General features: G+C 41.8%; 2 protein-coding genes across 2 annotated transcripts; both read right to left on the bottom strand.

Annotated features, from left to right (window-relative positions):
• Nucleotides 1-8,185: 8,185 nt before the first annotated feature.
• LOC311059576 (E3 ubiquitin-protein ligase TRIM39-like) lies at nucleotides 8,186-9,634 on the bottom strand (the record flags this gene model as incomplete). Its single annotated transcript, XM_084077583.1, has 1 exon — nucleotides 8,186-9,634. One exon carries the CDS (start codon nucleotides 9,632-9,634, stop codon nucleotides 8,186-8,188), a length of 1,449 nt encoding a protein of 482 aa, XP_083933709.1.
• Nucleotides 9,635-11,746: 2,112 nt separating this feature from the next.
• On the bottom strand, nucleotides 11,747-14,909 carry LOC311059577 (nuclear factor 7, ovary-like; the record flags this gene model as incomplete). Its single annotated transcript, XM_084077584.1, has 2 exons — nucleotides 11,747-11,770; nucleotides 13,536-14,909. The coding sequence occupies 2 exons, from the start codon at nucleotides 14,907-14,909 to the stop codon at nucleotides 11,747-11,749; spliced, it is 1,398 nt and encodes a 465-aa protein (XP_083933710.1).
• Nucleotides 14,910-15,204: the final 295 nt, after the last annotated feature.

Raw genomic sequence — 15,204 nt, forward strand, 5'->3', positions numbered from 1 at the left:
ATCTTTGAATATATTTATTTTTAAAGCGAACATTTTTTTTCTCTGGGGGTCCCTGGAACAAAATATTTTGAGATGGGGGTCCACGGCCAAATACATATAATTTTGGGGGTCCTTGACATGAAAACGTTTGGGCACCACTGATATTATAACAGCATACTGTACGTTTAAAAAACAATTAAAAACTGTTAGGATTTAGAAGACATATAGAATCCCCCAGAAGCAAAGATTTGAGTTAAAAATGTTTGCTTGAAAAAAAAAATATATATAAGATTTGCAGAAATGTACAAGATTTTTCAAAAAATAGCAGATCTAAAAGCTCATAGCGCGGCACTCGGTGCCGCGCTATGAGCTTGTATATCTGCTATTTTTTTGAATAGCCCAAATAAATCTTAAAATGACACAGATGCGTTCCCGGTCTTAATGGGTTAAACTGCACCAGTGGGTATAACCCAGACCCACGGGGGTAGAGAGGTACTTTAATAAACACAGCGGTATGCATGCAGGCAGATGCTTAGTTAGGGGCCCAGGGAACTACTATGAATGCAGTCTGGGCCCTCCAGATAGTAGGCTCTACAGCAACACACTGCAACTCCAGGCTATGGGGAATGCATGGGGCATGGATTGCTTATTATTATGCTTTAGGATCCCTATTAAAACCACTTAAAGGACGACTTCATCCATTTATATTCAACCTATCTTCATATTAGTAGTCCTCATCTTAGCCTGATTATCAGCCTGAAGCTCAGGGTTGCCAGATCTGCTTATTATAATTTCCCCGCAAGATTGTATTTGAAAACAGCCGATCTACAAGCTCACAACGCGTCGCGATGCGACGCCTTGTGAGCTTGTAGATCTGCTATTTTCAAATAGCTGATGTATATGTTAAAGTGCTCATGCGGCCCATATAGTCGCTTCTTTTGGGCTGGTTTTCCTAGACCTGGTTGCTTGTTTCTCTCACAGAATCTGGCAACACTGCTGGAGCTGCGTGGAGCTTCAGTCTGAAATTGGCTGCAGTGTCGGCGATGACAAGGGGGAGGGGATTCGAATTTCCCTAAACCAATCACAAGAGATCCACGGATCCGCCTACATCTGATGTCATCGCACAGCTTGTTTTAGCAGATATTCGCTGATTGGCTTGTCGTTAGACGCACCCCCACCTCCGACTGTCATTGGACGGTACTTTTTGTCTGTGGCCAAATACGATACAATGCTGCTGCAACAACGTTGCAATGTTGAGCCGGTCCTTGACATGAAATCGTGAGAAGGACTGCGTTATGGAAGAACCTGGCTGGTGGGCGTTAAGGCCTTAAGCTCCTCAACCAACCACTAAAATCCTATTTTACACTTGGAGCCCTATTTTCGCCGGTGCCTTACACATTATCCCTAAACGTTGTTGCCATTTTTTTTTTTTACTATTTTTAAAAAATATTTTCAAATAGTTCATATAGCCAATCTTTTTTTTTTTTAAGTAAAAACATTGCAAATAAGTTTAGGGGTAAAGGGTGAGGCACCGGCGAAAATAGGGCCCTTGGGCTATTCGGAAATAGCCGATCTACAAGCTCAAAATGCATCAGAATCAGAATCAGGTTTGTTGTCACATCACAGGTTTACAAGGTAAAAAGTGGGTGAAATTCGCTTCTGTACATCGTTCCCATCGCAACGTTATTTCCATAGAAAGAAGAGGGGGAGGAAGAAGGGGGGGGGGGGGGGCAAGTGGGAAGGGAGATCAAACGAGAGAGCAGCAAAAGGCCAAACAAGTTATCTACATATTTACACTAGTACCTGAGATAAAGAATACAAAGGTGCCTGAGCATAGCAGCAATGTGTACTGTGCATGATATACTTATGGACGTTAAGGTGCTTAGAGAAAAAAAATAAAAGCACAATAAAAGACAACTCGTTATACATGGGATTAAGGTGCAAAAAGTCAGTGCGTGTCGACTGCATAATCCACATAAAGTGGACTGACCCTGGTATAATCTGCTTTGCGTTATGTTGCAAGCTTGTAGATCCACTATTTTTGGTGGATTTTTTAAAAGGTTTTTATCAAGACTTTAGCATATAATGAGATGGCCAAAGTAGGCACCCCTCAATTTGATAACGGTTAACAAAAACTTTCAAGGCTGCGGCCGTTCTGTCCCCTTCAGCGTGTTATTGGATTGACACGCGGAACGATCAATTAAAATGATTGGACGATTAAAAACGCACATGAAAAATGCGCCGTTACAAGCCGGTTCTGCAAAGGGAATTTAATCACACCATAAAGCCATGAGGATATAGAACGCTCCAGTTATGTTAAGAGCCTTTTTATTAACTAGGTATATTGAGGTCTTACTGTAGGAGTCCACTATGACTTTTCACATTTTATAGCTGTGTGTGTGAACGGGCAGGGACGGTGGGGATAGCTTTAAATAGGGTTCAAATGTAGGTCATCGATGGCTGGGTTTGTTCCATTCACCACTCTATGTAATGGCCCTCGCTCTGTTGGAGGTAACAGCTATCTCTCTCTCTGAAGGTCCACAGCACTGGAGCACAGGCTACAGACATTACCAGTGGTGGAAAGGACTTAATTACATTGTACTTGAGTACATATTTGAGATACTTGAGTAACCATACTTTGGCCATGTATAAAAAAAAATCTGCAAGCTCACAACATGTCAGGGTGCGACACGTTGTGACCTTATAGATCAGCTATTTCTAAAACAACTGAAATAACTTGTTAAATGGGACATTCTGCATGATGCATTTCCTTTTGGCACTTGAAGATTATGTTGATGCCAATACTTTTGTGCTTTTACTCAAGTAACATTTTAAATGCAGTACTTTTACTTGTATGGGTATTTCTACATTGTGCTAATTGTTTGGAACTGAAAAACGGGAGGAATTGTTCCCAGACGTGACGTAGGCAGGGGGAACAAATCTGACGGCTGTTTTCAGACCAATTTACATAAAAACCACAGATAGCCTATGAAAGCCTGCATGCTCGAAGTCGGGTATTTGTTGGAACAGAAGAGAGGTGGGGGAGACCAAAAACACACAAAAACTAGAAAAAGTGCTCCTCGGAGCACAAGTCTCCGCCAGGTCAGGTAGGTTATTATGGCCTCCTGGTGGCGCTATAATAGGCCAATGTGAAAAGGATGGCATTTATTCCTAGGCCTTGCACGGCAATCGGACACTGCCTTGCATGATTTGAGAAATTTTGTTCTAAAAATGTGTTTTGCTAAATTTGACCTGCTGGTGGCGCTATAACAGGCCAATGTTAAAAGGTTGGCATTTGTTCCTCAACATAGTGTGAATGTGCGTTCAAAGTTTCACCGTAATCGGACGCTGCATTCATGATTTGCGGCATTTTGTTCAAAACGGGCCACTCCTGCAAACATTACATGTCAATGTTAGCCAATCAGGATGGCATATGAAAAATCAAACAGATCCGTCTTGATCACATGACTATAGAGATCATGTGTACCGATTTGCGTGAAATTTGGATCAAATATGAAGGCTTAATATCAAAAAATGTGTTTTACATAAGTCTGCCTCCTGGTGGCGCTATAAAAGGCAAATGTGAAAAATGCAGGGCAAAGGTTTGTCCTTGGCCTCTAGAGAGTGTGCATACAAAGTTTTACACTGATCGGTGCAGTTATAGGTAAAAACACGAATCGGCCTGTTACAGCGCCACCATGAGGCTGATTTGAACATTTTCAAATGGCATTACTTCCTCGGCCTAATGGGAATGTGTGTGCAAAATTTCACTGAAATTGCATACTGTGTTCTAGCCTGGTAAACCCTCCCTCCGGAAATCTCATTTCCATTTGATTTCTGGAAGGAGTCTGGTCTGAAACGCCTTTCTCCAATAATCGCTCTGCTCGCCGAGCCGACGAGCCTATCAGCGTCGTCGCTCATTGTTCTGTGATTGACAGCGACAGTTGGCCAATCAGGTGGCGAGTTCGAGTGAGCCCGAATGAACCCGAGTGCAGCCTGAGAGCCGCCGACAAAAGACGAACGGCAGCCATTGTTATTTGTGCGAGTGCCTTCACTTCTTACTTTCGGTTTTAAAACGCTCTCAAACTTCTTTTTTGAGGCACGGAATTTACTATTAACATATCGTTTGGATAGAATTTAGTTGTTTAACTTCATATATGTGGTCAATTAATCATGACAGAGCCTATTTAAAAATATAAATTTAGAGAATCGGCAGGGGCGGGGAGTGACACGCATGTATCCCAATAAGGCAACCTATTTTCGGCATGGCCGTCCCAAAAGTCCCGTTGCGTCACATAGTCTGGAGCTCGTCAAAATGAACTGCTCATTGGCTGAAGGGGAAAAACGATCATTGGTTGAAGGGGTTGTCAGTCAACGGTATTACTCCCGCCCAACTCCAGCCCACAGCGATTATTGCAGAAAGGCGTTTCAGACCAGACTCCTTCCAGAAATCAAATGGAAATGAGATTTCCGGAGGGAGGGTTTACCAGGCTATACTGTGTTCATGATTTGAGGCATTTTGTTCGAAACAGAGTGCTCCTGCAAACTTTGAAAGACAATTTTTGCCAATCAGGAATCAGGATAAATAAGGGTAAAACATACTCTCTCGCCATGCCTTTCGGCCTGGCGGAGACAATGAAGAAAAAGTTAAAATTCATGGTGTAGCCCCTTCAAAAAAAATCACTTTAAAAAAAGACATATAGCCTATATTCAAAGAGTTACGCAGGAGAGGGTTCATGAATGATGGCAGGTGGCAAAATAAAACCCTATACCAACTGTATGATTCCTTTCTCCCGCCCTCCCCCTCCCCCCCTCCTCCCCACACAAGCGCCACCCAGCATTTGTTTTTATACGCTCCTTTGCATAAGTGCGACAAAGCGCTTTCGTTAGCATTACATTACGCATAATTTATCCTACTTATTTCCATTTTTTCCCTCTCTCTTTGCCCTTCGGTGAGGAAGGGAAGATGCAGTGGCGTGTCGTATGCACCAGGACCAAACATTAATAAGTCGCTGCACATTTAATCTGCCTAGATAAGCTTTTAGTTTCATTGTGTGTGTGTGTGTGTGTGTGTGTGTGTGTGTGTGTGTGTGTGTGTGTGTGTGTGTGTGTGTGTGTGTGTGTGTGTGTGTGTGTGTGTGTGTGTGTGTGTGTGTGTGTGTGTGCGTGCGTGCGTGCGTGCGTGCGTGCGTGCGTGCGTGCGTGGGTGCATGCATACTTGTATTGCTATACTTGTGAGGGCCAAATGCATTTTTTACGGGTCCTCACAAGAGTGATTGAGAGATAGTCTTCACAATTAAAGGTAGGGTAGGTGATTTTCTTTGGTTAAAATAAGTGTTAAATAGCTCTATATTCTGATAGTACTCATTGCTATAGAGTGTTTGTTCAGTAGCAGGAGTCTCCATGTCTCTCCAGCTCTTTATTAAACAGAACATGGATTTTCAGATCGGGATACCAATTTGATCCAATCAGGATAGAGAATTCAGACAGGATACTGATTAAACAAGTGAAATTGGAAGTGATGACACAAAGAAATGAGCAGACACAATTGGAACTGAAACACTATAAAAATGAAGCTGATAAATGGGTACTCTCTCCTGATTGGCTGACATTTTGGCTGACATTTTGCCACCTATGATAGACCTGGAGAGACAGAGCGACTCCTGTTACTGAACAAACACTCTATAGCAATGATTACCATCAGAATATAGTGCTTTAACCTTTTAACAAAAAAAAAAACGTTTTGTTTCAAACCAAAAATATCACTTACCTTAATTACCTTTAAGAAGAGATTCAAGTTTGGGTTAGGATTAGACATTTAGCAACATTAATAAAATTGCGATCCTAAAATGTGTGTGTGCGTGCATGCTTACTACTGCATACTTGCACGTGTGCTTGCATGCTTACTAAATGTGTGTGTGCGTGCAGTCTCACTACTGCATACTTGCACGTGTGTGTGTGCATGCATGCTTACGTGTGTGTGTGTGTGTGTGTGTGTGTGTGTGTGTGTGTGTGTGTGTGTGTGTGTGTGTGTGTGTGTGTGTGTGTGTGTGTGTGTGTGTGTGTGTGTGTGTGTGTGTGTGTGTGTGTGTATGTGTGTGTTAGACCACGTGGGAGCTCCAGTGAGTCATTAGTGTGTATTCACACACATCTCTGGTCTTGCTGGTTGCTGAACACACCTGGGTATATTTTGGATTGCTGCCAGCACTCCGGTATATTACGTGTTTCTCCTTTTTTTCCTTCTCCCTATATGGCCATTACTGTGGATATAAACGCTCTCCAAACCTACTGCTTTTTTCTTTACCCACCTTTCATCTGGATCTTCCTCTCTCAGCATTATTATCCTCTTCCTCTTTCATTTCCATCCATCCATTACTACCCCAGGAAGACTGTAGTAGTCACATCCATGCGCTGTCTAATGGCTAACACAGTGGTTCTCAAACCTTTTAATGTGAAAGGACCCGCAAATAAAAATGTATTTTTGGACATTATCCAAAAATAGCCATTTTTGCCCAAGAGATTTGGCACAGACAGAAAAGCAGTTCCAAGCAGAGTCAACTCAGGTCCATGTTTAATATATGTTTTATTTTGTGTTTTTTCCTGATTCTATCCGACATTTCTTTCTCTTTTCCCTTCTGCTCTCACTCAACCTCTATCATCTCTCCTCTCACCATATCTCACAATATGTACCGTCTACAAAATCGCTACAATGATTTCAATCAATACTATCATACCATACTATATGAACAAACCTCTTATGCCCTATTTAGAGATAAAAATAGATGTTTTTAGTATTATTATTTTGTAAAATGTTTGGAACATTTTTTGGAAAAAAATGGAACATTTTGAAAATATTTTGAAGTGAAAAGAAGGAAAAAAAGTGTCCTGCCCCAATGTTTGGGAGACACTGGTTGACCTATCGGTCCCTCTGTAAGATGTTCGTTCATATGAACACACTTTACCAGGTTCTACAAAGCTAGGGAAAGCAGCTTTTTTTTCATTTCCCCCACTAATTTGTTTGCACTTAGTTTCAACAGCTGAAGCTGACAGATTGTTGTCAGTCTCTAGTGGACTGAAGCATTTACAAACTGACATGTGTATATTTATTATTGTGATGAAGTAATTCATACCTTGAAACCCAAATGATTCATGTTACCTGTTACCTATCCACTTGGTGCCTCGTGGCACATGAGGTCTTCACAGAGCGCTTACACTTTTCTCTCTCAGCTGCTGCAGATTAATAATTAATAACCATCACTATCTACGTAATCTACGTTATTGTAATCATGACATTATTGTTAATATCAGTGGTGGAAGAAGAAGTACTCAAATTTGCTTTGGTTTTGTTTAATTGAGTAAAAGTAGTAATACCAAGGTGTCAAAAATATTGTTACAAGTAAAAGTCCTGCATTCAACATCAACCATACAGTTGCAAAAGAAAAATACTCATTATGCTGAATTCAGAACCATATGTCATTCTATTGGATTATAACTATTGATCATAACCCACTTAAGCCCTATTTAATGCTCCGGCTATTGACAAATGGCAGATCTACAAGCATCACGACACGTTTTTCAGCTTGTAGATCTGCTATTTTCGAAAAACTATTAAAATATTTGTATTTAATGATTAATGACTAATCTAAATCTGCGAAGTATACTATTAAGTAAAGCTGTCAAAAACATCTAGTGGAGTTAAAAGTACATTTGATTCTGCGATGTAGTGGAATATAAGTATTGTCTCTGTCGGGTGGAAACCTTATAAGTCCAAAACTGTTACTTTTCAATATTGGAATTCAGAAATATCAAAAGTAGCAGATCTACAAGCTCAAAACGCGTCGCTTCACGCCATATTTCGGGCTTGTAGATCTGCTACATTTGACACTTGTGACTGGGATGATCAGCTAGGACATTCATTTACAAAAGAAAAACGAAATATGGACATTAGAGGTTTCTACCTGACAGCAACGATAAGTATAATAAAGTATCAAGCAATGGAAATACAAAAATACCTTGAAATGTTACTTATTATTGATAATAGACAATAGGCAATCATTATCTAAACGATAGATCCATAACAACATGATGTCTGTATCATCACATAAAGTGATGACATTTTTAAAGTGTGGCTTTAAAAACATAAAGTTAGTTTTGAATGTTCTTCTTGACCACAACAGAATCATAGATTCTATGAAACTGAGTAATATTATACTCCATCATCATCATCATCCTCATCATCATCATCATGTCTAACTACGTCATCCACAGTTACACTGACCTTTCCTGGTAACATCTTCAGAGGGACAGTTTGACTAGTGAAAAAGTATGGAATGAGTGTTTCAGTGAAAGTGTGTGTGAAGGTGTGTATGTGTGTGTTAGCATCAGGATCAGAGAATGACAACTTTCCTTCATTCCAGTCCAGCTGGACTCTGATCCTCTGAGGATTCTGCTTCAATGAGAGATCAGTGGATGGCCCTGGTGTGGAGCGTGCTGTGTATTTACCTTTAGATAACCTTATCCTCCAGTATCGACCCCCTTTGTTTCCCTTCCTCTGGTAAGACTCTGGTAACACACCCAGTCCCCAGTATGTATTGTCTCCAACCTCAACATCCCAGCTGTGAGTCCCTGAGTTAAAGCCCTCAGAACCCAGGACACGGGGCCAGGGGTCATACCTCTCTGGGTTGTCAGGAAGCTGCTGTCTTTCTCCATATCTCACACTGGTCAGATCATCTGACAGGGTGTATACTGGATGGGCAGTGTTGGGGTCCAGAATGACAGGAGTGTAGGAGACAATGTCCTTCATCTTGTCCAAGACTCTGAAGGTTAGGTTGCTCAGGTGTTTGGTCACATCTATCAGTGGTCCTGAGACCAGCTGTGGGTCCTGCAGTGTGAACTGGACTCTTTGCATTGTGGTCTTGTAGTTCTGCAGGAATGAGATGTGTTCAGCTCTCAGCTCCTCCTCTATGGCTCTGATGTTGTTTGAAAGGGTTGATATGTCTCTGTTCAGACCCTCAATCTTCTCCTTCATCATCTGACTCTTCTGCTGCTCTTCCTCCCTCAGTGCAGTGATCCTGGTCTCCTCTTCCTCTTGTAGAAACTGATGAATCTTCTTAAACTCCTCCTTAATCTGCCTCTCTGTGTGCCGGGCCTGGACCTTAAAGTGTTCTGCTGTTTGGTCACTTTTTGTTTTAACTTCATGAAATACCTTCAGTTTGTCTTGTAAAGGCTTCAGTGATTTTTGGACTTCCTCCTTGTGATCCAGAGCAGCTTCATCGATGGGTCTGAAACTGTGGTTGGTGTGTTTTTTAGAATCTCTACACACAACACACACTGACTGTTGACATTCCAGACAGAACAGTTTGAGTTTCTCAGCATGCAGACTGCACAGATCCTCAGACCCTGTTGAAGCTCTCTGAAGTCTCTCCAGTATGAAGGCCTCACACACGCTCTTCAGAGCCAGGTTACGGGGTAGATGATCTGTTGAGTGTATTTCCTTACAAACTGGACATTCCTTGATTATCTTCTCTCTCCACCATTCCTGCAGACATTCTTTACAGAAGCTGTGGCTACATGACAGTATAACAGGGTCTTTAAAGATGTCACGACACACAGGACAGGAGATGTCCTCTTCTGGAAGAGACGACTTGGAAGACATTTTGACTCTGAGTCAAACTACAAACACTCAATGCAGGATTTAAGTCAGTCGTAGTAGGCTAAGATGTCCTCCTCTAGAACGCTCCCTGAAGTTTACTTTCACTGTGAATCGTGGTTGTTGTTCAAGTCCATTCAGCTGACAGAGTCAGCAGCAGGTTCCAGTGGTCTGGGTCAGTATTCCCTCCTGTAGCTGATGTGGAAAGACAGTCTGTCCTCCTCGCTGGAAGTTGTGTTTCATCTGAAAGTGAATCTTATTGTCCGTCTCTCCGTATTTGTGTCGATCGTGTCGTCAGTGAGGAAAGTGAGATTAACAATCTCTTTGTCTCCTGATTAATATCCTATGAGTCTGGCAAGGGGCTGGGCCTCGACAAGACCATAAATTGTTCCAAAGTTTGCTTCTTTATTGTGTCCGAGTGGACTTTGACTGTTCACTGTGCTTTGCGTACGTTTTTTATTCACCCTTTCACACACCGACGGTCAGTGGTGGAAGAAGTACTGATATTGATTTAACACTATGGCAGTACAATAAAAAAAAACGTTCCAATGGTGGTCCATTGTACTCAATTAATCAGCAAGACATACAATACATGATCATATGTACAGGCATAGTGGATGAAAGTAAGTTATTATTATTTTTTTTTCCTATATAATTTTTATCCCACGATTTTGTAACCCACATTTTTTCACCCAGTGCCAATTGCCTATGTAATCCTGGGCACTACCTACCCTCTGCCAGCCTAGGGAGAGCCCAAGCTGAAGCTCATGCCTCCTTCAATGCATGAGGAGCAAGCAGGCCGCTTCTTATCACCCGACAGGGGGGAGTTTCCCTGGTTGGACATAGCGCGTGGAAGGAACACGTTATTCCAACCAGTTCCCTTCTCCTCCATCAGGCGCCCCGGCTGACCAGCGGGAGGCAGTATAGTGACCAGGATTACTACATGTTTTTGTGAGGGTATTAACTACCCTAGGAGACACGGGGAGAACATGCAAACTCCACACAGAGTAGGCTCTTTCACCAACCCCACCTAGGGTATGGGCGCCGATGACGTGGAGGAGAGAACACGCCCCCAGCGCCCACAGCGTCCCTGGCGGGAATCGAACCCAGGACCTTCTAGCTGTGAGGCGACAGCGCTACCGACTGCACCACCGTGCCCCCGTAAGTTATTATTTTGTGGAACCCTCAGGACCTCGAGAGACATCGCCCCATCAGGAAGTCAGGAAAGAGAGGGACAGCCATCTGACACATCTTAACCCATTAAGACCTGAAGCCGATTCCAGGTCTCAATGGGTTAAATACAGCTTGGAAGTGGACAAAGAAAGGATATGTGATTCTTAAGGACTTGATATGTCAGCCGTGATGTGTAGTGTTGGTAGACATCAGTGGGAAAGTCAAGAAGGCAAGCCCACTAATAAAACGGTGTAAACAACATCATACACATGAGATTTGTGTTTAAGCGTCTATGCGAAAGATACCTTGATCACTTTAAATACATAAATACATCCAATGATCCGTGTGATAGTTGATCAGTGAAATGTATGCATCCACCAGCTCAAGCTTGAACACAAGTGATCATACAGGGAGATTTATGACCTTTGTCCCATGAGCTAATCATTAAACCAGGTTTGATCATTCATACCACTATCACACAATAAACTCATTTCACCTCCAAACCACAGCTATACTGTTGAGTCATTGCCAGTGGTGTAAAGTAGCTAAGTACATTTACTTAAGTACTGCACTTAAGTACAATTTTGAGGTATTTGGACCTTACTTGAGTATTTCCAATTTCCAATACTTTTACTTCTACTCCATTACATCTCAGAGGCAAATATTGTACTTTTACTCCACTTCAATTATTTGAAAACTAGTTATTTGTAGATTTTGATTCATGACAAACACACATTAACCATGCCATTTATACATTTCGATGATTTGAAAATAGCCGATCTACAAGCTCACAATGACCTGACCTATGACTTTCATTGCAATGCCTATGTGCCCCCGTTCTCAAGATTGGTAGCAGCCAGAGCATAGGACTTTCTTCTGTCTTTCTAGTGTCTCTTGTGATTGATGAGAGACACCTGCTGTAATGGCTCTTCACTGTCCCCATCATCACACCCCCTCCACTTGGCTTGCCTGATGTAGGCAGGGTCAGTCAAACCATGGATGGTAACATGTACTGTAGTATGGACTCTTAAGCATTCTGCTTCTTTGAGGGTATTGGGGCAATGGGACATGGATATGTTCTCTAAAACGGCCAGAAAGGAGTCCTTGAACAAAGGCTTCTGGCACCAATTCCTCATGGACATGACGCAAATTGTGATGGCTGCATTGGATTAGTCCATGCAGCTTGGTGCCATAGGCTCCTATACTCTACCCAATGTTTGGGAGACACTGGTCGACCTATCGGTCCTTCTGTAAGATGTTTGTTCATATGAACACACTTTACCAAGTTCTACAAAGCTGTCTGGGAAAGCAGCTTTTTTTTTTCTTTTCCCCCCTAATTGTTTGCACTCAGTTTTAACAGCTGAAGCTGACAGATTGTTGTCAGTCTCTAGTGGACTGAAGCATTTACAAACTGACATGTGAGTCTAGTTTTGTCTCGAAACACTAAATCACATCTTTGTAGCTATATTTATTATTGTGATGAATTAATTTAAACCTTGAAACCCAAATATTCATGTTACCTGTTACCTATTATATTAATATATATTATTATATATCCACTTGGTGCCTCGTGGCACATAAGGCCTTCACAGAGCGCTTAAACTTTTCTCTCTCAGCTGCTGCAGATTCATAATTAATAACCATCACTATCTACGTAATCTATTGTACTGTAATCATGACATTATTGTTACTATCAGTGGCGGAAGAAGAAGTACTCAGATTTGCTTTGGTTTTGTTTAATTGAGTAAAAGTAGTAATGCCAAGGTGTCAACAATATTGTTACAAGTAAAAGTCCTGCCTTCAATATCAACATCAACATCAAACTTAAAGTAGCAAAAGAAAAATACTCATTATGCTGAATTCTGAACCATATGTCATTCTATTGGATTATAACTATGGATCATACTCCACTTAAGCCCAATTTAATGCTCCGGCTATTCCCAAAATATGGCAGATCTACAAGCATCATGACACGTTGTTCAGCTTGTAGATCTGCTATTTTCAAAAAACTATTAAAATATTTGTATTTGATGAATTACTAATCTAAATCTGCGAAGTATACTAGTAAGTAAAGCTGTCAAAAACATGTAGTGGAGTTAAAAGCACATTTGATTCTGTGATGTAGTCGAATATATAAGTATTGTCTCTGTCGGTGGAAACCTTATAAGTCCAAAACTGTTACTTTTCAGGATTGAAATTCTGAAATATTAAAAGTAGCAGATCTACAAGCTCAAAACGCGGCGCGAAGCGACGTGTTTTGAGCTTGTAGATCTGCTACTTTTGATGCTTTATGTGACGCTGTAGTATGATCAGCTAAGACATTAATTTACAAAAAAACACAAAGTTAAAATATGGAGATAAGAGGTTTCTACCTAACAGCAACGATAAGTATAATAAAGTATCAAGACATGGAAATACAAAAAAAACTTGAAATGTTACCTATTATTGATCATGGACAAGTGATAATAGACAATATGCAATCATTATCTAAACAATAGATCCATAACAACATGACATGTTGGTGACATCACATGGAGCGATGACATTTTTAAACTGTGGCTTTAAAAACATAAAGTTAATTTTGAATGTTCTTCTTGACCACGACAGAATCACATAGATTCTATGAAACTGGGTAATATTAAATTCCATCATCCTCATCATCATCATCATCATCATCATCATCATCATCATCATCATCATCATGTCTAACTACGTCATCCACAGTTACGCTGACCTTTCCTGGTAACATCTTCAGAGGGACAGTTTGACTAGTGAAAAAGTATGGAACGAGTGTTTCAGTGAAAGTGTGTGTGAAGGTGTGTATGTGTGTGTTAGCATCAGGATCAGAGAATGACAGCTTTCCTTCATTCCAGTCCAGCTGGACTCTGATCCTCTGAGGATTCTGCTTCAATGAGAGATCAGTAGATGACCCTGGTGAGGAGCGTGCTGTGTATTTACCTTTAGATAACTTTATTCTCCAGTATCGACCCCCTTTGTTTCCCTTCCTCTGGTAAGACTCTGCTAACACACCCAGTCCCCAGTATGTATTGTCTCCAACCTCAACATCCCAGCTGTGAGTCCCTGAGTTAAAGCCCTCAGAACCCAGGACACGGCCATAGGGGTCAAACCTCTCTGGGTTGTCAGGAAGCTGCTGTCTTTCTCCACCTCTCACACTGGTCAGATCATCTGACAGGATGTATACTGGATGGGCAGTGTTGGGGTCCAGAATGACAGGAGTGTAGGAGACAATGTCCTTCATTTTGTCCCACACTCTGAAGGTCAGGTTGCCCAGGTGTTTGGTCACGTCTATCAGTGGTCCTGAGACCAGCTGTGGGTCCTGCAGTGTGAACTGGACTCTTTGCAGTGTGGTCTTGTAGTTCTGCAGGAATGAGACGTGTTCAGCTCTCAGCTCCTCCTCTATGGCTCTGATGTTGTTTGAAAGGGTTAATATGTCTCCGTTCAGACCCTCAATCTTCTCCTTCATCATCTGACTCTTCTGCTGCTCTTCCTCCCTCAGTGCAGTGATCCTGGTCTCCTCTTCCTCTTGTAGAAACTGATGCATCTTCTTAAACTGCTCCTTAATCTGCCTCTCTGTGTGCCGGGCCTGGACCTTAAAGTATTCTGCTGTTCGGTCACTTTTTGTTTTAACTTTATAAAATACCTTCAGTTTGTCTTGTAAAGGCTTCAGCAATTTTTGGACTTCCTCCTTGTGATCCAGAGCAGCTTCATCGATGGGTCTGAAACTGTGGTCGGTGTGTTTTTTAGAATCTCGACACACAACACACACTGGCTGTTGACATTCCAAACAGAACAGTTTGAGTTTCTCAGCATGCAGACTGCACAGATCCTCAGACCCTGTTGCTCTCTGATGTCTCTCCTGTGTGAAGGCCTCACACACGCTCTTCAGAGCCAGGTTACGGGGTAGATGATCTGTTGAGTGTATTTCCTTACAAACTGGACATTGTTTTATTCTCTTCTCTCTCCACCATTCCTGCAGACATTCTTTACAGAAGCTGTGGCTACATGACAGTATAACAGGGTCTTTAAAGATGTCACGACACACAGGACAGGAATAATCCTCTTCTGGAAGAGACGACTTGGAAGACATTTTGACTCTGAGTCAAACTACAAACACTCAATGCAGGATTTAAGTCAGTCGTAGTAGGCTAAGATGTCCTCCTCTAGAACGCTCCCTGAAGTTTACTTTCACTGTGAATCGTGGTTGTTGTTCAAGTCCATTCAGCTGACAGAGTCAGCAGCAGGTTCCAGTGGTCTGGGTCAGTATTCCCTCCTGTAGCTGATGTGGAAAGACAGTCTGTCCTCCTCGCTGGAAGTTGTGTTTCATCTGAAAGTGAATCTTATTGTCCGTCTCTTCGTATTTGTGTCGATCGTGTCGTCAGTGA

The sequence above is a fragment of the Gymnoscopelus microlampas genome (assembly GCF_963454915.1).
Source record: "Gymnoscopelus microlampas genome assembly, chromosome: 14".
Classification (NCBI taxonomy): Eukaryota; Metazoa; Chordata; class Actinopteri; order Myctophiformes; family Myctophidae; genus Gymnoscopelus; species Gymnoscopelus microlampas.